General features: G+C 49.9%; 1 protein-coding gene across 19 annotated transcripts in view; it reads right to left on the reverse strand.

Moving 5' to 3' along the window:
- The window catches only part of TRERF1 (transcriptional regulating factor 1), a 202762-nt gene that overhangs the window by 12672 nt on the left and 162257 nt on the right, over positions 1 to 27833 (reverse strand). For 11 of the 19 annotated variants that reach the window (XM_032339968.1, XM_032339964.1, XM_032339969.1 and 8 more), the window contains 11 exons: positions 24123 to 25818; positions 22686 to 22732; positions 21660 to 21810; positions 20320 to 20628; positions 16591 to 16981; positions 15820 to 15886; positions 14265 to 14404; positions 14027 to 14130; positions 12470 to 12545; positions 4646 to 4734; positions 2677 to 2844 (listed from right to left, as the gene is read on the reverse strand). In XM_032339968.1, coding sequence (XP_032195859.1) covers positions 2677 to 2844; positions 4646 to 4734; positions 12470 to 12545; positions 14027 to 14130; positions 14265 to 14404; positions 15820 to 15886; positions 16591 to 16981; positions 20320 to 20628; positions 21660 to 21810; positions 22686 to 22732; positions 24123 to 25559 — 2979 coding nt within the window. In that variant the 5' untranslated portion in view covers positions 25560 to 25818. The remainder of the gene's footprint in view (positions 1 to 2676; positions 2845 to 4645; positions 4735 to 12469; positions 12546 to 14026; positions 14131 to 14264; positions 14405 to 15819; positions 15887 to 16590; positions 16982 to 20319; positions 20629 to 21659; positions 21811 to 22685; positions 22733 to 24122; positions 25819 to 27833) is intronic. The other 8 variants (XM_032339977.1, XM_032339975.1, XM_032339983.1 and 5 more) reach the window with 6 other exon arrangements.

Here is a 27833-nt window from a genome sequence, read left to right on the forward strand (position 1 = left end):
TCACAAACTCTCTTTTTCCCTTCTCCCCACAAAAGTCCCTGAACTATCCGAGTGTGTTCCATCTGGACGAAACACTGCGGACCTATGATCAGGAAGCCTTTGGGCAGGCCCAGAGGACAAAGGGCAGGACCCCTATGACTGTGCCTTCTACACCCTTCCCATTTCTTGCATGGTCCCAATTTTTCATCTCTACTTTGCAAACTTTCCTTAAAAGGCTGACTGTGTCTTCACAGTGCCTGAAAGGAAGCGTGAGCTACCATGCTGACCTTAAATCAAGATTCGCTCCCTCTTTCTTTCTTTTTTTCTTTCTTTCTTTCTTTCTCTCTCTCTCTCTCTCTTTCTCTCTTTCTCTCTTTCTCTCTTTCTTTCTTTCTTTCTTTCTTGTGGGCCTGAGTCATCTCTGTACATGGCTTTTTGGTCTCCTTAAGGTAACAAGGGTGGGGATGCTCCCGATCCAACCTCATCCTGGCTCCTGGTGAACAGGCTCGAGAAGGTGTGGTTCCTTGGGCATCATCTTACCCTCTCCTCCTTGTCTCAGGCTAACAGGCTGGCCTGGCCTTTCTGCACAGCTCCAGAGTCCTGCCAGCCCACGTCGGCCCCTCTTCCTTACGTGGTAATATCTTCCTTAGCAGCCATCCCCTGCTCTGAATCCCCCTGTTCTCCCCATCTCCCTGCAGTGTGTTCATAGAGGGAGCACTGCTATGAGCCCCAGTGACTCCTCTCTGGGAATGATGTTCATTCATTTCATTCCACAACAGATATTTAAAGGATTTATATGATGCTAGGAACACCCCTAGGCGCTTGGTAACACACAGCTAGAAAGACATCCATTGGCCTTAGGAAACCATATTCTCTGAGTTTGCCTTCTTCCAAAACATGACTCTGACAGAGACCAGAATGTTTCAGAACTGGAAGGGACCTTCCAAATCATCTAAGCCATCTGCCCCATTTTATAGGTCAGTAAGCTTAGGAGCCAGGTCTTAGGTCTGCAAGACCAAGTTTCTTCATGCTTGTTTGCTATCTAGTCCACTCATCTGGAAAGTAATGCTCTGTGTGACCTTGGGCAGCCCTTCCCCTCTCTGGGCCTCAAACCCTTGCTCGGGCATGGTGGAGCTGGAGGAGAGAGAGGACCTAAGGTGCCATCCAAGTCCTTTTGGCTCTTGTCTTATGCTGCTTGTAAACACTCTTGGGGTTCATGCTAAAGCTTCCATTTGTGTATGCCACATCCTCCAACTTCAGTATACGCTCCTGGTGCGGGGAGGGGGGCCAGAGGCCAGTTGACATCCCCGGGTCACCCACAGTACCACATGCGCTTTGTTATTTACACCGTGGGAACTCAACTGCGTTCAGCTGATTGAGCCAGAACAGGCCACATTGCTTTTTTTAAACATTAGGCCACAGGTGAGAACAATGCTCTCCAGATAGAAGACAGCACCCACTTCAGTTACTCAAACAAAAGCCCTGGTCACGAGAAACCGCAAGCACAGAACACCATCATCTTTGATGCAGATGTTGATTCTTTCCTGATATTTGGGTACAAATATAAATTCAAATATGTGTGTATATTTCACAGCTAGGATAATTCTTAGGTAGGAACTTGGACCTCAAGGAATTAATGAGTCCAAAAGTTTTTAAACTTCTTTAAGAGTCTGCATTGTACTGCTCTTAAGTATCACATAGGGAATCAGGCTCAGACATCCTCACCAGCCATTTGACCACGGCTAAGTTACCTACGCTCTGTGCCTCAGTTCCCTACCTCCTGGATGTCTATGAGGATTAAGAGTTCATACTGGTAAAGGGCCTAGCACAAGGCCCAGCACACAGAAAGGGCTATGTAAGTGTCCATTAAAGAAAATAAGCCACGTATGTGCTATCACAACTGGGGCATGATGGTGAATGACAGTGTAATTACAGATATTCACAACAATCATGAATTCAAAACACTTTCCCCGATGGTGACACCTTGGAGTTCACGAATCTGTTGTAAGACATGCCATTTTTATACACCCCTGCACGGCTGGTAATGTTTCCCACAGTGCGTGGAAAGATTTCCCCTGGCTATGGATGCAGATAAAAGGAGTGAACCACAAGTACAAAAGTGATCATAATTACTGAAGCCACACATTAGGGGTTCAGAGAAGACTTCAGTGTCTTTCATCCTTAGTGTGTTACGTCTTTCATGTCTGCTTAATATGCAGACAACTTTGGATCGTCTGCCACCGAGGGAAATCAATCTTGAGGATAAACGGTGATTAAGGATTAGAATATACACACTGCTAACTATTCCTCAATAACTGAGAGCTCCTGGCACTGTCTAGAAGCCAGAGCTCCTCCTTGGTCATGCTTCACAGACGCTGTGGGAAAACCCGAGGGCTGTGCTTCTCTGGCCAGCAGCATTTGTGATGCCAGTGGATCGGAAAGGATATCCTGGGGGGTCAAGGGCACCCACTTATAAGCCATCAAGTCAAGGCAGGGATCACCCTGGGTGCCTCGGAAGCCAGGCAAGCCCTCACCTCCTTGAACTGAGTGCTGAGCTCTGGGGCAAAGTCAGAACCACCTTCCTTCTGGCATTTCTGTGCCAGGAAGTGGAGGCCTGAATCCCGCCAGGGAGTGGGCCATCACCTGCTCAGGTGGTCATCTCCATAAAGCCGAGCCAAACGCTAGCCGCTTACTAACCTGGGTGTGGGGCGGGAGCGGGGCCCGCATAAGCAGCGACTGACCAGCTTCACTCACCACAGAATCATCAATTTCTGCGAGGCGTGTCCGGTGCTTCCGCCCCAAGCGCATGATCTTTTTCCAGGTGTAGTAGTACTCCACACACTGAGCCACCGTCTTAGACTTCACCTGCCGGGAAAGCCATCTGCAGATCAGCTTGGCAGCATGAGCTCTGCCCAGCCATCAGCTTTTGTGAAATAGCTCACAAGTGTTTGCAATTCAATTTAAAAAAGTGTATATCGGGGAAAACCCTCCTTCGGCACCTGGTCTCCCTCCATCCAGCCCTCACTCTCCACCCCCGCCACACAGCTACCCCTCATTTCTTGGGTCCCATGCCAGAAACTGAATGCAGATACCAAAGAACACAAAAATGTATTTCTCCTCACAAGAGGCAGCACACTGTCTGCTGTTCTGCAACTTGACTTTTTTTCCCACAATATAGCCTGGAGATCTTTTTTGATGTTGGTTCACAGAGAGCTCATTCCCTTTTTTAACCCATAAAGCAGCATGTTTTTTCATTTAATGTGCTTGAGTGTATTTGGCTCTCTGGCTGGTTGACCTTCAAAATCTATTTGTGAAAAATGTTCCTCAGTAATCGAACAGGAATGTAAGGCAAAAGTTATGATGATAAGAGCTTAGTTTCTGCAGGAAACCAATGTTGCTCTGCCCTCCCCCAAGGGGGCAAAGGTACATATATTAGAGGGGAAAAAAAAATGCCTTTGTGTAGTTCATAGATCTCCAAGCTCAAGGTGTGGTTCAATAATGTGGGTTTTCTGAAGGCTGGCCACAATTCTTGGGGGGAGCCAGCCAACCCAACCGTAAGATCAGAGGGGCAAAACCCCAAGTCCTGTCTTCCTGAAGCTGTCCCCTTCTCATCTCTGGATATCTTGAATTTCTAGAGCTGCGCAGGGAGTAAGGACACTGGCTCGGAGAGCACTTGCTCGCAAAGCCATGTTGCCTGGCAAACATGACACATGACTCCATCACCAGTCAACACGGTGCAGGCCTGCAAGGGGTGAGGCCTCCCCCGGCTCAGTCCTGGGGCAAGGGGACTCAAAAAAGACGACAGCATGGAAGCTGCTGAGCTTACGGGGCAGCCAAGAGTGGGGTGGGCTCCAAGGCAGAGAAAGGCAATAGTGAATACAGATCTGGAGATGGGGGCAAGAGGGAGGAGAGTCTACCTGTTCTGATTCCTATCCATCAAGGAAGGCCCTAGATTAAGGACAGGAGACAGGCACCCAAGTGGGTGGCATCGGCCAGTACAGATGCCAGTGGGAGTTATTACCTGCAACTGCTCTCTGTGGACCTGAACATTTTAATGACCTTAATAACACAATACGTCTCCATTGTTCATGGATTTTCTGAAACACCCTTGGTATCATTTTAACTTTTAGTCTAAACCACCTCACCTCTTAGAAATGAAGGTCTACTAAGTTCATTATCTGCTGTAAAAGTGCTATTTCATCTGTATAGAAGAGTTCTATTTTGTTGTGAGATGTTATGTATGCGAACTATTATTTTTATTATTATTGCCATTATGATTAGGGGCCCCAAACCAGATGCTTTGCTGCTGGCTAGCGGGGAGGCACCTATCATCCCTTCTTTAATTTCTCAGAAAAAAACTGCCAAAACACAACAAATCTGTCAAATATACAAGAAATGAATCATGTATATTGTAAACTTGCAGACCCGTCCTATTTATTCTGAGAGAATGTATAAATTACACGTATTTAATAAGATAAAAAATACCCCCCCACCACTATGTCCAAATAATGTAGGTTCTCCTTCTCCCTCACCTCCCTGACACTGGAGTGACCCTAACATCCTTCTCTTGAGAGTGTTAAATGAGTACCAGATATATCTGTATGTCTTTAGGTACACAATTTCCCAAATTCAATTTCAAGTGAGCGATTAGAAAAAGCATGCTTACCATCTTCTGTACAAAAATAAAGTCTTTGCTGTAAGTGGCTAGTGCTTTATTGAACAGTTTTCTTTCTAGGGAGGTCCACTTGTCCGAACCTACAAAATAGAAACATTGTAAGAACAGCTCACAGTTCTCCCTACTTTTAGGTGCTGGCTTATTTAGTTACAAAACATGACTGTTTAGAAAGTGATATGATACACATCCAACTCCAGTTTGAACAAGAAATCCAGTGTAGTGTAATGGTTCGCAACCCTGACATCTGGATTCAAATCCCAGCTCTGGCTTTGACCTTGGCAAGTTACTGAACTCAAGACTCAGTTTGGTGACCTACAAATGGGAATGATTCCAATTGTCCTCAGCTTTTGTGATCTCTGCGAAGGTTAAAGAAGGTAAGACACCGCAAGTGCTTAGCTTAGTTAACTGGAAAACAGGGAGTGCCCAACAAAATGTAGCTATAGGTAGATTCAGCAGTCTCCACCATCAAGATGCTCACCATCTAGTGGGGAGACACACCAGCAGGCCACGGTGTTCAAGGTGAGCCTCACGCTCAGGTTAGGGTTAGGCTTCCCGGTAGAGAAAACACCTGAGCTGAGTTTTAAAGGACACGCAGAAACAGTTCAGGCATGGAGGAGATGGAAGGGAATTCTGGGGAGGAAACGTGTTTGAGGCAAAAGTAAGAGCAAAGAGTGAGATGATGCATTCATTCACTCCATTCATTCATTCACTCAATCAACAGGTATTAGGTGTCTACTACACGCAAGACACCGTGCTAGGAAAACAAACGACAAAACCCCTAGCATTTCTAGGTGCTTACTATTCCGCGTTCTAAGTACTTCACAGGTATTAATCATTAGGCTCTACTGATAACCCCATAAGACTGGCATTACTGTTACCCATTTTACAGATGAAATGGAGGTGTTCAGAGAAGCAGTAACCCAGTATGGTTTAACTACAAGCTCCCAGCAAAAAGAAAGCAGATGAGGCTGGAGAGGTGGGTAGGACCAGTCCTTGATCTGCAAGACCAATGAGGACAAGGCCCCACAGTGCTGGGTTGGTGTACCTGCTTTGGTGGCTGAACTTGATTTTCACATTTGTTTCCCCTCCATAAATAAGAAAGCAAGATATGCAGATCATCATACAGGGTGGTCCTGTTAAGAAATCAAGCTTATTTCTAAGATAGGTCCTATTTCTGGAGGCTCTAGATAAGGTTCAGTCCTGGTGGCTGGTTCGCAGAAAACTCTGCTTCACTTTCCTGGCTTTTTGAGTTCTCCACATCTCTGAATTTTTTGGATGGTACACGGCAGGACCTTTGACGTTCTTCTACTTCTCAGAGCTATAATCCCCCAAACCGTAGTACTTTCCCTCCTCACCAGGGTAAGCCCAGGATTTCCACTTTGCTATGGCTGGCTGATGAAGATGAAAATACAGGAAACCTGAATTGTGTCTCCCATTGGAAGTTTCAGCCAAAATCAGTGAATCAGGCTCCTTGAGAGAATGTGTGAGTCAGTGATAGAAACAGATTTCTCAAATAAACACCTTCTCCGTGTGACCCAGTGATGGGTCCCCAAGCCAAGAGCTTTGGCTCCAGACTCAGAATATGTTCTGTGGAGTTGGCTGGCTCAGACCTCCAAAACACAGGGCCACCACCACCTGATTTCTTTGGTTTGCAAGTTTCTCTTTATTTCCAGAAGGGGAGTGGCCTTCTGAATAATCCTCAGCAGAAAGAAGCATCTTCCACAGGTTCTGGAGGCTGGGACATCTCTGGCTGTGCAGCCATCACAACAAGAAGGAGAAGAGAGGAGGAGTAGAGAGGTTTTGCTGGAATGGATATGAGCAGAGGACGTCAGTGCGATTTGGGTCTCTAGAATGGTTCCATCAGTGTTCCTCAAATTCTGTCTAATATTCAGGGCCTTGGAGTTCCAGCAATCATATTCCTCTTGCTCAGGAGCAGACGTAGAAAGAGAGAGACAGAAAGGATTACCAACACTTCAGTTGAATAACCAAAGAGCAGCTGTGGTTTCCTTTAGGTAGCCATCCAAACAGCAAAGAGGTAAGAGGAATCAGACATGTAATGATGGAAGAGGATCATGATGGGGACATGTCACATTGGCTGAAGCCCTGGTCAAGCTATCCCGCTGCAGGTCCAGAGCCCAGACAGCTCTGGGTTGCATCTCAGATATGGAATCAGGGGACCTCTTGCTGATGATGACTAGATCAATGAGAATCCTGTCTGCTCTCAGCCAGAGAACACATTTCCTAAGTTAGAGTGGGGCTCTCAGACCTGATGAAACACTAACAGGGCCAGGCAGCCTTCTCAGGTCAGTACCCATCTCTACGGTGGGCACAGGTGATTCCACCCCACGCCAGGAGCAGAATCATCACGTGATTACAGCCCAGGTCTATTTTTTTTTTTTAAGATTTTATTTATTTATTTGACAGACAGAGATCACAAGTAGGCAGAGAGAGAGGCAGAGAGAGAGGAAGGGAAGCAGGCTCCCTGCTGAGCAGAGAGCCCCATGATGAACTTGATCCCAGGACCCTGGGATCATGACCTGAGCCAAACACAGAGGCTTTAACCCAGTGAGCCCCCCAGGCGCCCCCCAGGTCTATTTTTAAGCAGCATATCCCTTCATGCCTCCAAAGAGCTTGCCAGTTGCAACCCCACTGAATGGGAAGTAGCTTCCTGGACCATCTGACATGGGGGACTCCAAGCCTCATGGGGGAAGGGCATCCCCCCTGCTGATTCCTCAGTGATTTTTTTAGGGCTGCTGCTCTGTGATGGGGTCTTCAGTCTCCCCCACCTGAGTGTTTGTTCTGTACCTCTAGCCTGGATCAGAAGTGCGCTGCACCTCCCTGCTCTGAGGGCTTACAGGGCCTGGGGCAGGGAGCATGTGCTCAGAGTAAAAGACGGCTGCCTTATGTGGTCCTCTGGGTGCACTTCAGTGCACAAGACAGCACCATGTATGTGTGTCTATCCAACAAGGACATCCATGAAGTGAGAGGCAGAGGCAAGGCCAGACCAGCAAATCCATTCGCTCACACTAGAGCCGGGTCCATCTTCATGACATCCTGATTAAGAGTGCTCCCAGGGCTGAGAATCCACCCCTGGGCTCCTGGACAGAATTCCCAGGACCGCATCTAGAAACACCCAAATGTGCTTTTCCCAGATAAATGTACTGTGCTGTGATAAAAAGGGGTGACTTCAGCGGTGCCTGGGTGGTTCAGATGGTTAGGCAGCTGACTTTGGGTCAGGCCATGATCTTGGGGTCCTGGAATTGAGCCCCCACATCGGCTCTCTGCTTGGTGAAGCCTACTTGTCCCTCTCTCTCTGCCTACCATCCCCCCTGCTTGTGCGTGCTGTCAAATAAATGAATACAATCTTAAAGGAAAAGCAGTGACTTTAGTCAAGAGACCCCAGTCTGCAAATCCAGTTCTGCCACTTACTCCTATGGCCTCAGGCAAAGGTACTCAACTTCTCTGGCTCTCAGTTTCCTCTTCTCTGACAGACAGCACCATTTGGTCCTAAGTGGGTAGGTACACAACAATTATTGCTGGTCCCTTGGAAAGGAGATTCCAAGTCAGCCCACAGCTAGGGGATACACACTGTCCCCAGCTGACCTGAATTAACGGCACTGGAGAAGAATACTGGTCGTGCTGGTGTTCCTAGTTCTGTGGGAGTACAATCCCACCACTGCTGGTTGCTGGTGGCTCCCCGACTTCCACTCCCTGACCCCCAAAATGCCTTCTGTAATCCCATAAAGGCAAGACTCAGGCATCTCATTCCCAGAGGCTCTGTCGGACGGGAGCGCTTTCTTCATTTTTAGACAAGGTTCTAAGCCAGCCCTTCCTGGATTCTGTGTCTTGGACAAAGTCCAGGATAAAACACAAAACCGAGGCAGGGGGCTGCCTCTAACAGTCCCCTTGCTCTGCCCTTTCTTCCTCTCCAGGATCCCCGCTGTCCACTCAGCATGCACACAGGGTTAGTGGGCTGACATTCCCCCTGCGCTCATTTGCCCTACCTGGGGATTCCTGGCTATTGGGCTGTTATCAGCGGGGGCCCCTAACAAGCCGATTAAGGCTAATTACAAAGGGCCTAATTAACTGAGGAAACTGGTGCTGGAACAGTATCCAGAGGAAAAATGTTCTGAGCTTTGGTTGCTGGGAAACAGGCTCTGGACTAGGGCTACATTTGGGGCCATCTATAGCGAACCCAGGCAATTAAAAAGAGACATGGAGCGGTGAGAGAATTGGGCTCAGGATCTTTTAGAGGGCCCTTCCATCCTGCTCTCAAGACTTAAAATACTTTGGTGATGGTGTTGTTATTGCACAGAACAAGGAAGACCTGTTCACTGCAGGGAAAGGGGGACTGTTTTTAAATCAGATCTTCATTCCTGCGTAAGGTTTTCCACAGTAGGTAAAGGCTGAATCCTTTTTTAGGGGGTGGAGGGTGAAATCGGCTGCTGCCAAAGATCCCCGTGAGGCAGAAGGAAGGGAGGCCTCCATCTGAATCCACACCTCGAACTCAGACGCTGAGCCCTTCTTTACCAGCATTGTGTCAGGCAAGGCCAGAGACCAATTACAACGACTCAGGTCCTGCCCTTGAGGTGACCACTCTCCAGCCAGAGACATGAGCTGAGAAAGCCTGGGAAATGCCATCACAGCTGTGTTCCTCGCCAAGCATTCTCTTGAGTATGTAGTCCTATCTGCTCATCAAACTGGGCAGCTTCCAAGATAGAGAACAGGCCTTCGCCAACCGATTGGGGATTTCCTCCAGGAATCCTGCAAGTCCAGAGTGAGGTCAGGGTCTGGGACTTGGGAAGAGCCTGGGCTGTGGTGGGAGCTGGATGGTAGCCTTTGTTGCACCCTTGCCAGGAAGCATGAGGCCAGTGTCTGCACCCACCTGCAGGAATGATCAGTTCGATGGAAAACCCAGGGATGCAGGAAGCCCCTTAATCACAACCAGGCGTCCTCCTCACCCTGACTCCCCCATGTTCAGGCCTTCCCCACCCAACCCAACTGCTAGCAGGGAACTTCTGCAAAGTGCTACCCACACATGGGCGGGGGGGTGGGCTGAGAGGCTGGACAGCGTGCCTGGGTGTGGATTTGCATGCCGGAGGCCCATGCAACGGCATGTTCCTTCCTCCCAAGAATCTTGTACAGCGCTCCTCTGGCCTTGGCAAGATGCCCACCCATACTGGTGTCTTTCCTGGGCCCCAGCACTGGTCACTTTTTTCTTTTCATACTGAATTGTTTGGGATGAGGGGGGCAATGTCCCAAGTAAAGTAGGGGAAGTGATTTTCACACAGGCCTGGGTCTCCGTCTGTCTCCCCCCAAACTTGTAGCTTCTGCCTCTAACCTTAGAAGTTCTACCTCGCCTCCAGGGACAGAGTGGGGGGGGGGTGACACTGGCCACAGCCACAGAGCCAAAGCCTAAGGCGATCCAGAAGACAGTGTCCTGGTGAAGCTGACTTTACAGAATCCTATTGGAGAGCAACCAAAAAGGGCACAAAGGCCAAGACAGGATGGGGCCACAGGGATGTGAGTCACTGATACCCTGAACCAAACTGAGGGTAGAAGGTGGTGGCTGGTAACTAGGACATATAAGAGGGATATACTCTGGGGCCTCTTCTGGGGCCTGGAAGAGAACTATAAAGTTATGGAGACTTTAGGGACCCATGACCTGTGGCCTTTTTGCTCATAGTTCTACAAGATTCTCCACGGCCCAGTCTGTGATCACTTCCTGGAGAAGGCAGACGTCTGGCAGATATATGTGAATACCCTTTTCTTGGAGACACAGGGCTAGTGGAATACCAACCCTTCAGACCTCAGCTCCACCTCTCCTGCCTCCAAGGTTGAAAATTTCAGGAGGCAACAGAGTGCTTCCTGGTCTGCTTATGGGGGAGGGAGGCCAAGGATGGGCAACTAATTAGCTGGGGACCCTAAAAGATGGGTAATTTTAGCAGAGTTTAGTTTCAGAACCCTTATTATTATTGCAGCATTTTGGTTCTGTTTTCTTTGGGGAGGGGTGGCTTCTATATAGCTTTCCAAATGTTATGTCATGACACACATAAAACAATGTTATACTTGCTTGGCACAGTGGGAAGAACTGGATGGAGGGGGTCTGGGTCTCAGACAAGGTTGCTTACAGCTGGAGCTGACCAGCCCAGAGGCTCCGGCCACCCTGGTTCCCCCGTGGGTGAGGCAGCTACAGCAGATGGCTGGGAAGCTCCCTGTCATCAACAGTCTCGCCCACTCTTCAAAGAAGCCTGAGACAGGCTCCAGTAGGCTGGACAGCCTGTCAGGGTTTAATGGGCAGCAGATGACACTGGGAATTAAGAGGATTGAATTGTTTCCACGGCAGATTAGGGAGAACTCCCACATCTTCCTACCCATACTCGGGGCAGACACCAAGCAGGAAGTGATGGAGACAATAGTAAGAAACTGGTTGGCTTAGGCCCCAGTTAAATGATTTCTTATCCCTGTGTCCCTTTTGTGCTTGCCTACTTCTGGTAGCAGCCCATGTGCTAACAGTGATCCATAGACAGACATCCAGGGCTGTCTGTGCTCAGGTAAGTGGCTTCTGGGCCTTTCCAGCCTGTGATGCCACACACAGTTAGCGTGGCAAAGGGCGCTGGGCCTGGTGGGGCGCCCATGGAGAACACTCTCATATTTGCTGAGCAGCCCTCACGTTAGGCCACATCTGTCTGCCTGGACTGAGGACTAGGAAAGGTCCAACCAGGTCCCCAAGCCCACTTCAGTACTTAGCACCTACTTATGCAGGATCTGCCCAAGGCACCAATGGAACCTTCAAATCCTCATTGGAGGATTTAGTCCCCTCTGAAATGGAGAAACCCAGCAGGCTTCCACAGGCCCTCAGAACAGATGGGTTTACCCACTACCAGAAATTAAAATGTTGATTTCAACTTCCTTTTGTCACTTCAGGATCCCTGAACTGTCGCCTTCTCTTTCCATGATTCTTACCACATTCAATTCTCAAAGGTGTTTTCTCCTTGCCCCTTACTGGTGATGCCATCATTAATCCACGCCGTCACAGGACACATTCTATATGTGTACGTGTATGTGTGTAACATGTGTACATATATGTATATGCATGCGTATATATGTATGTGCGTGTGTATAGTACACACACATGTAGATGTCCTTCTCTGGCCTTGAGTGTCATCTGTGGTTGGTGACTCCTTCCTCCTCAGACTGCAGACTGCAGGAGGTAGGATTCCACCTACGTCCGTCATAGGCACTGTTTTATCTTAGTACTTAGCACAGTTTCTTGTATGCAGCAAGTACTCAATAAGTAATTACTCAATAAATAAATGATAGTGACTAGACTATGCCATGCGTTGTGCTACATCTACTATCTCTGATCATCACAAAGTGCTGCAAAGGATGGAGGAGGAGCCCCGTTTCACGGGTGAGGAGACCAAGGTTCCAGAAGGCCGAAGGGTGCAGGCAAGATCTGAACACATGGCCACTAATTCCAAAGCCGAGAGGGCCACCGAGCGTTGTCTCTGTGCCATCCCCTGGGTGGTGCCTTCCTGCTGACGCACCAGTCTCACTGCCACACACGCAGGCACTGGCCACTGTCACCCGGCTCTTGGCACGTCCATTAGGGTGAGGGGAACCCATACAAACACCCAAGAGTACCCAGCCAACAGACACAACTGTCCCACCAGCTGTGCCCCAGAAGCCCTGGAGCTCACAAGGGGCGATTAGGACAGGACTGGTGGATCTATTATTAAAAAGTAACCCCACCAAACATGCAAAAAGCCTGCTCTCAGGAAGCAATGGGGCACAAGGCTCCTGGCAACCTACCGGCATAGTGGTAATTTGCTAACGGATGACATTTTAACCTGACTGGCTTCCTCAGCAGCAGCATTTCCAGAGCAACCTGCAGACCCATGGGAGAGAAAAGGGAGAGTCAGTGAGCGGTCTGTGGGCTGCGGGAAGAGCGTTACCTAACGGGGAAAAGGAGTCAGCACTACAGAGCTAGGAGTTCCGGGTGCTGGAAGGAAACCCAGACCGGGCTTCCTTTCTGGCCGGCACCCCATGGGATGTGGCACTCAAACACTTCCCCCTGCCCATGCCTGTGGCCAGTGGGTCCTGACAGAGAAAAATAGTGGAGACCCCACTCCTTCCCTGGTGAAGGCCCCAGCCTCAGAGAGACAGTGGGATCTCCACTGAATGGGGACTCAATCTCTGGGGAAAGGCTCCAAGTAAATGAGTGGGTGATTTGTGGGTGTTTTGCAGAAAAATGCATTTTGTTGCAATTAACATAAACAGTTGTGTTAATAGAAACTGTACTATGCACTGTCTTTCCAGAGAGCCTAGGTAAAGAACACTTTCAAATATGCCTCTTTCAGCCTGTTCAACTTAAAAAAAAAATGGTGCCTCTGGAATTGTACATGGGAACAGTAGACAGGTTAGGAGCAGAGCAAGGCTTAGAATCTCGCTTCTCAAGTGTGGTCCATGGGCCAGCAGCATGGGCATCCACCGGGAGCTGGTTAGAAACGCAGAACCTTGGGCCCCACCTCCAGAACTGTTGAATAAGAATTTACATTTTAACAAAATGCCCCAAGTGATTTGTGTGCACATTAGAAGTTTGAGAAATGCTTCTTCTCTGTAATACTTGTCTTAAAGGATTAGGAAGCGTTCTCTTAACATCCTAGAAAAGCCATGAAAGGAATCAATAATCTCATGAGAAGGTAGTACTGGGACACAAGAGGCCAGATTTGGTACCAAAACCATGTACTTCTTAAGGGGGAAACTGATGTGAGTAACTGAGTGCCCCTGGTAGGAGCCCAGGTGAAGCAGGTAAATGGTCAGCTAGGATCTTGGGAGAATGACACCAAAGGTCTGACTGTGCCAAAGCTGCAAGAATGACCTCAGCTGGTACACAGCAAACCCTTCATTTTGGGTAGGAGACAAACTTCTATGAACATCAAACTGGCGGACTTCCACAGCAGGGAAGAACAGTCAGCAGAGTAGGATAGGCTCTTTCAGGCCAAGTCTTGTCTCAGTAAGGTTTTCTATCTCTATCATTGGAGGCCCAGTTTCTGATGTGAATTATAAGACTGCTGAAAAGAAATTCTAATTTCCCAAGACAGGTGTGAACATAATTATTACTCAGGAATAGACGTACAGACAGAAGTCCAACTGCAGGTTTCTCCTACAGGCTTAAATTCGGACCCACTCAGTGAGATAAGGAACATGGTGGCATGTTGATTGGTCATGATCTTAAAAACTGGTTTTATGGCATGTGGGACAACACAGAATTTCAGGAAAATACTTTTCAAAATTCTGACATGGGGAATATGAACTGTGAAGTCTCTCTCTCTCTCTTTTTGATGGTCTCTCTTCTCCATTCCTTACCATCACATCACCTTTGGCCTCGAAAAGAGAGTGCAAAGCAAATTCAGAATTGGTCCCTCCACCAGGCAACGCACTTGAACAGCACAAATTCAGGAGATTCTCCACTGTTGGGGACAATAAGAAGCCAATGCATCAGAGAGAGCTCAAGTCTCAAGGACAAACAACACCCAGCCTGAAGCCAGAGACCCTTGTGAGAGGATCAAGCCTTCCCCACCCAGTTCTTCCCACATGCCAATACCTCTTTGCTGGAGGTCATGGTTTTCCAGCTCTGGCCAGGGCTTCCATACTAGTGTGGCCTTGTGTGTGTCCTGAGCCAAGGCAGAGACATCCTGAAGTTCTGGGATCTCTGCTTGGAACCTCAAGCCAATGTTGATGCGTCTTTAAGGACAAGAATGAAAACAACAGTGTGGCCTTCAATTTGAGGTCAAGAGCAACTGTCAGAAACTTGAAAAAGGAGGAAACCAGTTCCTTCTGCAAGAAGAATGCAGAGGCATTTCCCAACAGTGTGATCCTAAGATTCCAGGGATGGCCTTTTCACTGGGAGAAGGAACAGCTTTAAGATTGGGGAGAGATGCTACATGGAGCGGGGGGGAAAGTCTGCTCGGAGCATCATAGCTCACTGTAACCCAGACAGGATGGGTGCTAATTGCAAGGCAACAGCTGCCCAGGGTATGGCCGCTGGCACAATTTAACCAGGAAAAACGGAACAAGCATAATGTGCTTATTATATTTGTTATCCCTTTCAGACTACTTTCACATAAATTATCCCATCTGAATCTCACAAAAACCTGAGATGTAAGCAAGGCAGTGATAATTATTTCCACTTAATAGGTCGGTTAACTAAAGCCTAGAAAGGTTGGGGTGCCTGAGTGGCTCAGTCGGTTAAATGTCTGCCTTTAAGCTCATGCCATGGTCTCAGGGTCCTGCAATGGAACCCCTCATCAGGCTCCCTCCTCAGCAGAGAGCCAGCTTCTCCCTCTGCCCCTCCTCCCACTCCTGCTCTCTCTCTCTCAAATAAATAAGTAAAATCTTAAAAAAAGTAAAGCCTAGAAAGTTTAACTTCATCAATGTCAACTGAAAAACGGTGCTGACTCAATGTTGTCACCACTCTACCACCTGGTCCTTTTTGCGCTTATCTATGAAAATAGCACCTTCCTTGGGTCTCCTGGGTGGCTCAGTCAGTTGAGCCTCCAACTCTGGGTTTGGGCCCAGGTCGTGATCTCAGGATTGTGGGATGGAGCCCGGGGTCGGGCTCCTCACTCACTCAGCAGGGAGTCTGCTTGAAAGTTTTTCTCCCTTTGCCCCTCCCCCATTCATGCTCCCTCTCTTTAAGTAAAATACATAAACAAACAAACAAACAAACAAAAGAAAAAAGAAGGAATAAAGAAAATAGCACCTTTCTTCCATTATATCTCCAGCCTCTCCCACACTAAGCCTATTTGGAGGACCAGCCAAGAATTTTAGGGAAGGGACAGGGAAGCAAGGGCATTTGGATGGAACCTTGTAGAGAGCTCAGTGTCACTGGGGATGTGCAAACATGTGGCCCGAACCATGCAGATGGAGATGGGGACACTAGGTTCTCTGAATATAGGACTTCATGCTTTAGTATACATTTAGTCTTTGGCAAAAGCCTTGCAACACCAGAAACTGAGAAATACCATGATCTTATAATTTCTCTAACTTCTCATTCGGTGGTAATTCTCAAAGTTCCCCATCCCCAGCTGAGGCTTCTGTTACACAAAACGAAACAAAAACAAACAAACAAAAAAACAACCAAAATTGGCTTTCCTTACGGTTCAACATCAATGGTCTGCTCTCCAGGCCCTGGGGTGACTGTCACGTTGCTGCCATCAATGCTGTCTGAAGCACAAAACCCAGAGGTCAGTGGTCAACAGGAAAAGGAACGGAAGAAACTATAGCCAATGAGCAGTGACCTAAACACTCACAATGGGACCCCCCCTCCCACCCAACCCACGCCAGAATTACTCGCAGTAGTCTCCAAGGAACTGGATGGCATGTGGTGCTAAATGGTTTAGGATTACTCATTTCTCGCACAGGGCAAGGAGAAGCCATCGCCCCGATTCTGGTCCACTAAGCTCCTCGTTCGTTCCTCTGAAACCATTCTTACTCTAGAAAGAGATACTGGCTCCGAGGCTCTCCATGCTTGATCTTTAGACAACGTGTGCATAAGATGCAGAAGCGGAGTCTTGCAAATAATACCTAATCCTATTTGTCTATCTGCTTAGTACATGTATTGCGGGGGGGGGCTGTCTCCGAGGATGATCCGCGGTACCGGCTTAGGGACCGCGTGCGCACTTGAACTGTTCCAACTTAGGCCAAAGAGACAGTAATTAACCAGAGCTCCGGGGTCTCTCCGGCTAGACTGGGGATCCCGAGGGTGAGAATCACCCGTGGAGTCTAAGTGTTTCGGGCACCTCGCCCAGCGCGGTCCCAGTAGAGACAAGCCCCAGCAGAAGTGAGTGCGGTGCAGGAGCCCCGCATGGGAAGGGAACCCCCGGGGCGGGGTGGGGCCGGGCGCGTGAGGAGGGCCCGTGGGGACTCACTGGAGCGGCACAGCAGCACCCGCGGCGTGGGCGTCAGGGGCGTGAGGGGCAGCTGCGGGTGCGCGCCGGGGCCGTGGCCCGCGATGAGGACGTTGCTGAAGAGGCCCGAGCCCTGGCGCACCGGGCTCAGCATGGGCGGGGGCGTGTAGGGGGGCAGCTCGTGGGCGGGGTCCAGCAGCAGGTGGTCCCCGAGGATGCGGGGGGAGCGCAGCTGGCTCTGGTACAGGGTGGCGCCCGAGTACGAGGAGGCGGCGGCGGAGTTGGCGGTGTAGGAGGGCGGTGGCGGGATGAACAGCGGCTCCGGCCGGTGCCGGAACTTTTTCTTGTCCGGCAAGCTCTTGAGGGGCTCCTCGGCTTTGGCCACGGCCGGCTGATGCTTCTTGGGGAGTTCCTAGAACGGGAAGAACGGTCCGGTTCGAATCCTCAGGCGTTCCCCACAGGCCACTTCCACAGGCTGAAGGAAGGGGAGCGTCTGTTCTAACGGGGGATTCCCCCCCTCGGCCCCCCCCACCCTCACCACTTGTCTGCTCCCCCCTCCCCCCGCATCCCTTGCCTAGAAAAACAGCCTCCTCCAGTTCCCACAGGGCGAGTTTGGGGGCTTGACGGGGGAGAAAACTGGGATTCAGGAGGAAATCCCTCATGTCTGGAGGCGATGGGGATGGTAGGAAAGGTGGGTGGGCAAGAAAGAATAAATTCACATTCTCTATTGCTTAGCACCGCATTCCCATGCGGTGAGTGGAATCCAGCCGAGTGGGCCCTTTAATTCCCCACCGCTCGCAGGGGACAGACATCAGGGACAGATAACACATGTTCTGAGAAGGGGACAGAATATTCAGGGAGGCTGGGCTGCGGCTGAGGAGCAGAAGAGGGGGGCCAGTGACCCGCACTGGGCTCTCCTTTGAGGTAACCCTGGAGCTGAGGGACAGCCATCTTCAGACCTGTTCTGTGTGCTCCCCTAAAACCGGATCCGGCGAAGCCCCCCCGCCGCCCGCCCCTCACCACCGCTCCCAGGACCGTAGCTCATTTGCTGCAAGCCCCTCTCCTGGGTAGCTTCCTGTCAGCAGTGTTAGTTTACTTTATGGCAGCGGACCCAAGCACAGTCTGGAAGGAGGATCTGCCACATGGATACATATATACTAATAAGTAAACATGTGCACATAAATAGATAAGCAGGGCATGCCAAAGCCAAACAGAAACAGACTTGGGGCGTGTGCCAGCATCAGCCCAGAGAAACTGGCTGGGTGTAGCTGGGTGTGGCTGGGGAGGCCGAGGTGCGGTTGGGAGAGGCCGCGGGGATACCTGCAGAAAGTTCTGGGCAGTCTGTGGTACCCTCCCAGGCCCTGCAGGCCAGTGCCTGTCACAGCTGCAGTTCCTGGCAATTCCTGTGCCCAGGGTGGCAACCGAGTAGGAGGAGCAGGGGGTGATGGGAAGGGCAGGCCATGGTCATGTGACCAGTTGCCTCCAGCCATGTGACCTGCTCCAGTCTTCCCTCAGCTCTGGGCTCCTGCTGCTGCCCCTCCTGTTTTCTCCCTCAGCTTCCCTGTCTTCTGGGCTGCTGTCCCAACCCCTAGGAGGGAAGTCTAGGGAAGCTGAGGGGTGGGGAAAGGAGAGGGGACACCTCTGTGAGCTCCCAGCTCACCCCCAGGGGGTTCTCCTTAGGCCAGAGTGCCACAACCCGCCTCCTCTCCCCACCAGAGGGCTCCTTTCCACCTGAGGCTGAGGCGGAAAGAGAGGTCTGAGGAGAATGGGGAGTGGATGTCTCTGCTCCCCAAGCTGGGAAGCAATCCTGAAGCCTTATACTCTGTTCCCGGGTAACTGATGAGGCCATGTGAGCACAGGCTGACCTGGCATGGTTTCAACCCTGTGTGGGCATCTAGACCTCTGATCCCAGGGTCCAGGGTCCCTTTTGGGCTCCCTCTACTTGAGCCTCTGGTCCTTTTACTCCAGTTCTCAACTCCAGGCAAGACCCTGAGACCCTGAGCCAGCGGATTCACCCAGAATGACAGGCCTGGATGTCACTTGAGAGGAATCATTTATAGGGTTCTACCTCTACCAAGCTATTCAGACTCTGGAGGTGGGATCACTCATGGAGAGGTTTTAAAAGCTCCCCCGGGGCAGGGAGAACCACTGATGAGTCCAAACCCAGGCTTTTTGAGGGAGAGGGTCTCACAGTTGCCTGCATCCCCAGGGGGCCAGCAGCAGAGTGGGGACTGAAAGCCAGGGCTCCTCCCCAGACATTTTAATTTCTTTAAGTGTCAGGATCTTGCCCGTATTTTCCCAATCCCAGCTACATGCTTCTGGTTCAGCTTATCTCCTTACTACAATGTCTCTCTTTTCTACAAAGCCAGCTTTATCCCTGCCTTTAAAACCCTGCTCAAAACTGTGCTCATGGTGGTCTTCTGACCAAATTCTTACCAAACTCCCTGTGTCTCCCCAGTCCCTAGTTACTTTAACTGCCCAGGGGTACCCCCCTATGGGGGACTACTGTGCCCTGGTTTCCCTCCCACTGTCTTAAACTGGGGCAGGGGGTGCTGCCTGGGGTTTAGACCCCTGTGTGACAAGGAACAATACTGTCTCCAGCTTCAAGCTGAGAATTCTCTAGGGGTAGAAACAGTGGGTCTCCCACTAAATCAGGGACTTCCCTGGGCAAAGAGGGAGCTTGGCTCTGTCATTTCATCTCTCTGCTTATTACTGGCTCCCAAGTCCTGCTGACTTCTGAGAATCGTGCTCACTCCCAGAGGTTCCCCCTCCGCCTCTCCTCTTCTGATGCCTTGATATTACATAGAGAACCAAGAAGGTTCTTTCTGGACTTTTCTAGTTTTCTTAATTTTCCAGCCTCCCTCTGTTTTGGCCCAACCCCACCCTCATACCACCTGGAATCCCAGCAGCCACTTATTCTTCGAGGACAAATGTGACCCAGCACACCACTTCGTGGAGAGGGAACAAATCCAATGTAGTCAACTGCATGGGTTACAGACTCCCCAGGGGAGGGAAGGAGGGAAGATGGAGGAAGACAGAAAGAGACGGAGAGAGGGAGATGGGAAGGGTGGGGTAGAGAGAGGGAGAGAGAGAGATCTCTGTCCCAGAGCCAAGCTAAGCTGCTTGGGTGAAGCAGAAGAATTTGAGGAGGAGGAGGAGAACTTAAGAGTGAGTGAGAAACACAGATCTCTTTGCTTTCCTGAGATTGGGGGATGGGTGTCTCTCAGTGGAATTACTTTGGGAACCATAGCGAATTAGGTCCTCTAAGGCTAATGATGCAGGTGGGATACCGAAAATATGAAGCATCTGCTGAAGCTGACCACCAGAACGGATGCAGGGCTATCCTACGGAGGCTTGCTGTGCCAGGGGTTCCCTCTGGATCTGAGGAGGTCTGGAGATCCTGCAGGGGGGTCACGGCCCCAGGCAATAGCTCTTTATTACCTGGGATAGTACTTCCATGATTTAATAGCTGTGTGATTACCAGCTGAGTTATCATCTTTGTTTTCACCTTGGAATAGCTTCAGCTCTCTTAGAATCTAATCCAGACCGTTAACCTGGTAGGGGTGGTCACTGGGTAGCAAGCAATGTGGACAAGGATGGGATTCCCAAGGCAGCCAGGGTTGGGAGCTCAAACTGAGAGGCCAAGCCATGTCTGAGAGCTCAGGTCAGTGATTGCAAGAGCTGCCCCATCTCCAAGAAAGCAAAGAGATGTTCCCACCCCAGGTGGGCGGGGGCAGAGCAGCAACTCACAGCAGGCGGGTGGGGGGCAGCCCCTTGGGGTGAGTGTGGGGGAGAGAGGGTCATCCTCACGAGCACGGGCATCTCGTCGTCCGACATCGAGCTGGCTGGCTTGTCTCTGGTGGAGGGGGCGGCAACGATGCTGTTGGCGAAGCCCTGAGAGCCTGGCTTGGGCGGGAGAAGCTTGACAGGGACAGACACGGGCATGACCATAGGCGTGAGGCTTTCTGCCTCGGGAGGGAGCTGCGGTGGCGGCGGAGGCGGAGGTGGCAGTGGCGGCTGGGGCTGAGGCTGAGGCGGCAGGGCCTTCTCTCCTTCCTCCTACACAGACAATAAAGGCTTTGATCCTGGGCTGAGAGCAGCCTTCCCAAACTGGGGACGCACTCTGCTCTTCCTGAAATGTTGCAGGACATCATGAGTGGGTGATAGAGAACCACGGCAGGGTGGTTTCTTTCCTGCAACCCTGAGTCTCTTGGCTTTATTGAGGCCAGTTGGGAGTGGACAAGGCCATGCACTCTATTTTCTATGTTAAGAGAAGCTCCTCAACCATTATCATTTGTATAATTAAAACATATTAAAATTTTGTTGTTGTCATTGCTTTTAAAGAAAAGGATGTGGACTGGGAATTAGGCATAAAACAAAACAGAACACATAGGCTTTTGTGTAGGACCTTTGAATTCTATGGGCCTCAGTTTACTCATCTGTCCAATGGAAGACAAAGCTCTTTTATCTGGAATGGTCAGGAGATGGGGTGAGCCGGGATATCCAGGCTTTTGGCAAACAGACAGTTAATCCCATAGACTTAAATTTAGATCAACAATATCTAAAGAATTTGAGAAATTCTTTGATTTCTAATCTTACTCTAAAACTGCATGGATAGTTCACCACATGGATAGCCTTCCTCCCTGGATAATCCTGAGGGTAATTAAAGACCTTCTTTTGCTAGAATCAAACACTGAGTAGAAAGTGCTGGCTGAGAGCCCAATGGTCACGTTAGCTTTCCTTGGCCATCGGCTACTACGCTGGAAGGCCCAAGAGACTGGTCTTAGGTGCTTTAAGCAACAGAAGTTAAAAATAATATTGCCTCTATGTGTTTTCTTTGCTGTCTTTTTCAGATAGTGGAGAGACTAGGATCCCTCAAGAATTTATTCTAGCCTCTGTTTTTGACCCTTGTTCACGAAACCAGTGGAAGCGGGGTCTGTTTGACCTGGCTGGCTCCTAGTGGCAAAGCTTTAAGGGAAGGACAGTGCCTTCCTGGGTGCCCACCTAGGGGTCCCATTACTCTCTGATGGCAGCAAAGCAAAGCAAGCAACACATGACCTGGGAAGGGCTGGGCGCTGGCTCCTGCTAACCTGTTTGAGGCTGGGGGAGGCTCTCATTCCCCCATGGGACCGCATGTGGCCGTTCAGGGCAGGTAGGCTCTTGAATTCCTTCAGGCATATGGAGCACGTCAATTTGTTCTTGGCATCAAACTGCTCCCCAAACACTCCTTTTGGTTGGCCACTGCTCAAGGGTAGGGACAAATGAGAGGACACACATATTGATAAAGAGGAAGGGTGACTTATCACAAGACCTCACACCCCACAGTGAACCCATTTCATTCACTTAGTGCTCCCATGGCCCCACTTGTATTATCCCAATACCCTTCAGAGAACTAAGCCCACTTTACAGGCAGAAAACTGAGGCTCAAGAGCGGGAAAAGGCTTACTCAAAATCATGTGGGAGTTGAATAAAATATCCTTCATTCTAAGCCATCAAGTGCTAGGTTTTTTTCACCTCTGGCCTGTTATCTTTCTAGAGTCAGCTCAAGTGGCCTCTAAGCATTCCCTTAGAGACATGCGTCTAAGTCCCCTGGCTTAGCCTCCAGACTACATGTCTTAGCATTTTATCAGGTTCTGGCTAAGAATTTACCATGCCCATGATGGGGGAAAACAAGTCTGTACTATTTACTGCTGCATTCTCCAAGCTTAGCTCTATGCCTGGCACGCAGTAGGTACCCAGTGAATATTGACTGACTGAGCAGGGGAGAGAATGTGGTGTCAGGACTCAATTCCAGTATTGCCACTTACTTGATGTACAACTCCAAGTCTCTGAGCCTGTTTTCTCATTTGTAAGGCCATTGGAATAAAGCCAAGAATGATTGAGCTCTTACTACGTGCTAGGCACATGGTAATCCTACCTACCCCTACTGGGTTGTTTTATTACACAAAATATAGTGTGCTTAGCACACAGTAAATGCTCAGACACAATAGCTGCTATTATTATTATAAACTTCTTCAGAAAACTGACTTTGAATTTGAAAATGAGTCTGGAGAGACAACCCAGGAAAACCTCCTACTCTCCCCAAATGCCAACATGCCTTCTTGCATCCATCCTACCTTGACTCCGGGGACCCTGGCTGGGCTCTGCCATCAGGTAGGTGCATCTAATTTAATCCATGCAGGACATGGGAAGAAAGAAGAAAGAGAAAAAAAGTGTATTTCTACTGGGAGAAGTCTTTGAGCTAAGGGAACCCCAGGACCTGCACTTTCTAGAATACTTCCTCAAGCTCACAGCGGCCAGCAGTTCATGTCCAGATGCTAGAGCACCTGACACTTCTTTCCCGGGCTTCCTCCAGCCCCCCAACCTGGTAACAGACCCACTCCAGGAGTTGCCACCAGCCCCCAGCCCACCAGGACTCAATCCCCTGCCTCAATCCCCCCTTTTCTCCCTGTCCACCACCGTGTGCACAGACAGGCTTCATTTCCAAAAGACATAGAACAGAGAGCCAGACGACACAGCAGCATGCCCAGAGACCTCCTGCTTGTCATGTCAGCACTGGCCATGTCACCTTATTCTTATATTCATAACGGCTCTCCATTACCACTGGGCCTGGGTTTCAAGCAAGACAGAGTCAAGTGAAGCTCATCTCCAGCCTCCATCAGAGCCCTGTCTCTATCTATTCTGGCCCCTTTCTCCCCTGAGCTGTTGTCACATGACTGTAGCACCTGGAACATGCCAAGGCCTCGACAGTGCCCAGCACACAGGAGGCTGTTTTGTGGCAACTACATTTGGGAAACAATCAAGGGTTAATAACAACCTTGGCCCATAGCCTTGCAGACGCCATCAGATGGGGCATTTGTGCTCTAGGCCACCACAGTGGGCACCACTCCCCATTATCTCCTAATAAGCCACTTTGCTTACTCCCTTTACCTGCCCGGATCCTGAGGGCAGCTAAGATTCTCATCTCTGAAGCTAGCCGGGATATCCCCTCTGGGAGAGTCTCAGTGCTCGTTAGCATATTAATGGCTCTGAGAAGCCCCTCAGCATTGCAACCTGATTCACTGTAGGAGCCCCTCAGATGTATTGATCTGGAGAATCCACACCCCTCAGCCATTCCTATTAAACATTCTATGGTCTTCCTGGTCTGAGCAATATACTAGGAGAAATGCTGTCATAATGTGGTCTCCTTCCCAAAGAGGGAACAATTTCATGGGAATTCCCCGAGGATTCAGAACTAAGGGGACCAGATGCCTTCCCTGTGTGGTCCCTGGGCCCAACTCAGGCTTGACCACTACATGCATCATTCAGGCCCGGTACTGGCCCCCTCTGCAGCAAGCTCAAGCTCAGCGGGCAGAGGGCTGTGTTGAAATTGATTCTGTGTTCCCTGTGCCTGGCACAGACAGCGTCTGGCATGTGTGAGTTAACGTTCGCGGTGTGAACAGAGAACAAAAGCCCGGGAGGGGCTGCGAGAGGGCTGGGTGCTGCCTAGACTCGGCTCTTGCCAGAGCAGTGGCACACAGAGGGACCCAGAGATGCTCCCGCTCTGAGAATACCTGGGGCCACAGGGCACTGGGAGACAGCTGCTGGTGCTGAGGCCCCATGTTGTTTAGGTGGATCCCGCTGGGGGACAGCAGCGGCCGGTGGGGGAGGGCCCCGCCGAGCCGGTTCAGGTCCGAGCTTGCCGGGTCTCCCATTCCTGCGTCGGGAGGCCCCAGGTCACCGTGGGAGCTCAGCATGGCCTGGGCCTGCCTGTCGCCCGGGTACGTCTTGGGCTGACTGTCCTCGCGCTGCTGGTGCTGGGGCAGGTGGCTCTGCTGGCAGACGTGGTGGCCGTAGGGCTGCTGGGGCTCCTGGTAGTAGTACTGGGGTACGGAGCCCAGCTGGATCAGCTGGACGGCGTGAGCCTGCTCCGGGCCGTACTGGTGGGCGTCCCTGTGATAAGAGGGGGGCTGCAGGTGCATCTGCGGCGGCTGTTGCTGCGGCTGTTCTTGCAAGTGCTGCATCACGGGCTGGGGCTGGTAATACTGAGGTATCTGCATCGGACCCTGCCGCTGCTGCAGCTGCAGCTGCTGTTGCTGCTGCTGCTGCGGCTGCTGCGGGCGGCTCTGCTGCTGCTGCTGCTGCATTTCCTGCAGGGATAGAGGCTGCTGCCCAGCCTGCTGCGGCTGCGGCTGCGGCGGGTAATACTGCTGCTGCTGCATCTGCTGCATGTGCTGCGACAGCATCGGGGGGGCCTGCAGCGGCTGTCCTCCCTGCACCGGCATCTGGGCCAGCGGCTGCTGGTAGTCATAGTACAGGTGCCCCTGGCCGGCATGTGGCCCCACCTGCAGGGCTGGTTTGGACAGGCCGCCGGGGAAAGCGGGGTGAGCCTGCTGGGGCACCTGCTGGTAGCGAGCAGGAAGAGCAGGCGCCGGGGGCTCCATGGGCTTCTGGGACAACAACTGGCGGAGGGCACTGTCAGGGGCCCCGTCCATCACTGCCGACTGGGTGTGCAGCACCTGGGCCATATTGTTGACCTGAATTCGCAGGTTTTGGTTGGCGAACACCTGGGTGAAGGAGTCTAGCTTGTGCAGGACACCGCTGGTGAGTTTCTGGGTGCGGATCTCACTGGCCTGGGAGTAGGTATACTGGTAGCCATCGGCGGGCTCAGGCTGAGCCGGGGTCCCCCACATCATGTTTGAGTTGGTCAGGTTGCTGCGTAGCTGGACGTGGTTGCCAGGCCCAGTGTGACCTCCCCACCCTCCCTGCCTCGAGGTATCCACTTGGCCTAGGTTTTTGGAACCAACAGGCAAGCCTAGACCATCCCGAGTATCTTGAGGGAAGTGGGGGGAGAGGGGCGATGCCTGAGGGGCCTCCAATCCAGCCCCTGTGACTGTATTCCCATAGTTGTGGTTCAGCCCACCATGGATGCCAAGCGGTGGCTGTTGGTAGAAAAGGTTCTCACCACCGTGGGCCACGTGATTGGTCTTGTAGAGTTGCTGATCCCCCATGGCGCCTGCCTTGGCTGGGAACGTCCAGCCACAAAACCATAAAAAAAGGTCAATGAAACAAAACCCAAAAGGACTGAAACCCTGAGAAGCTGAGAGAAGGTGTCCACACTATTCCACGGCTGACATGTCTGTGAACGTGGCTGCAGCCAGATGTTCCTGTGGGCCTGTACCACTCATGTGCAGGGAGGGGGGCTTGACATTGTCACGGGGGCTGAGGTATGGACCGAACACCACCGTGGGGCACAGATGTCGTGCACACCTGTAAGACAAGGTACAAAAGCACAGGACCAGATTTACTCGGATGCTCCACATGAACAAGGACATCTACCCCAACCTATCAGAATTTAATACAAAACAGAAGACTTGATTCAAAATAGCCTGTTTCATACACTGACCACCCTTTACACTAATTCTGCAGCTATGGGCCCTCGTGGGAGACAGAACTCTCTTACTTTCCAGCCTTTGTTCAATGGCTCATTAGTTCATTGATTTGTTAATTCATTGTTTTTTGCTCACTGATTAATTCCTCCATTCTTTGGAGGCTTGGCCCTATTCTAGGACCTGCAGGGGATGCAAAGAAGGTTAAGGCATTCATTTATCAACTTTTCTGCTCAACACATACTTACTAGACACCTACTAAGCATAAGGCACAATGCCAGGGAATGATTGCAACATGGGCCAGCTCTTGAGGTGTTTATGGTGGAAAGAACATTTAAGGAGGAAGGATGCGCATAATAAAAAGGTAAAATAACAGATATGGGAACTCAGACTGGAGAGCTTATGTTGGGTAAGAACAGAACCAGAGAAAGTGTCAAGGAGGAGTACGGCACATATTAGTTTGCCTGTCCAGTTAACAAGGTTCCCTGCTTTCTGAGGTCCCCACTCAGGCAAACATCTCCAAACAGGGTTGATCTGGCATGAAAAACCATACCAGGACAAGTCTTAGAACCATGAACTAGGCCATCTGGGGAGACAGGTTTAGTCTGGTTTGAGTCAGATAGTTTTTTTAGGGGACTTCTAACTGGGGTCTGTAAACCCTCGGGAGTACATGAAGACTTTCCAAGCACTACACACATGCACTCCAAGTTTTAAGAAAAACTCTTTCTTCCTCTAAATTCCGACAGCCTCAAACTTCCATAGAAGCTATTTTCTAGAACTGAATACTGATGAAGGTGCAAGTTGACATTTTAAACTTGCACTCTCACAACTGCCCTCCTCCTTTCCAAAAGAAAAGACAGACCTTTTACTCACGTTGTCTCAAATCTTTTTTTTTTTAAAGCTAAACTCTTTAATTCATACATGCTCCGAGAAATCAATAAGAAAATGTCACTATCCCAAAAGAAAATATGAAAACAATATGGAAAGATTTTTCAAATAAAAGAGAAAGAATTCCTAAACACATGGAAATTCAGCCAAACTTGTTCATAATAATCTAGGTATTAAAAGGTCTCTGAGTTACCAATCAGATTCACCTGACAGATTGAAAATACATCCAATAGTTTGATACCGCACCTTTTTATCAGAGTACTAGGGAAAATGGCACTCACAATGTTGGTAAGAATATAAATTGGTGTAATCCTGCAGAGCACAATTCTTTAATAGCTATCAAAAGTCAAATATTAACATTAAAATTCAAATGTATTCAACATCCTTCAATCAAGGAATTTCATTTTGGAGGATTTATTCAATAGGCGTGACCTCATCCCAAATCTGAACAGGGCTTATTACCCAGTAAAACCCCCCTGGCCACCATATGAAAGGACATCTAGAAAACAAGCAACTCTAATAAATGAGTAGTGTATCTGCTTTGATGCTGGGTGGTTTCCAATTCTTTTTTTCCCCCTTAGGAAAACCTAATAAAAGTAATTAAAGTCTAATTGTTAGTGATAGATCACTATGTGATTTTTGGTATAGAACTCAGAAGCAGATCAAGAACTGAATGATCCTGTTTTACCAAAACTTCCATCCGTTCACGCGAATGAGGATATACAGTGCTTACATACATATGAATGAAAAACAGAAATGCAATCAGTGTTGGCACCTGTCTCATATCTCCTACCAAGCGTAATATTCTTCCAAGGATTTAAAAACAAACTGAACAAATAACCCAAGGCCAGCAATATTCTATTTCTGGACGTGGTGATAACGGTACGAGTGCGCTCAATCGGCTAATTCAAGCTGTAGGTTCTGGTCATATATAGGCATGTCTGTTGTAAATCAATAAAAAGATTTGTTTTAAAAAGTCATCCAGCATTACCATCCCACCAAGAGATG

This window comes from Mustela erminea, chromosome 4, assembly GCF_009829155.1.
Source record: "Mustela erminea isolate mMusErm1 chromosome 4, mMusErm1.Pri, whole genome shotgun sequence".
NCBI classification, from domain to species: Eukaryota; Metazoa; Chordata; class Mammalia; order Carnivora; family Mustelidae; genus Mustela; species Mustela erminea.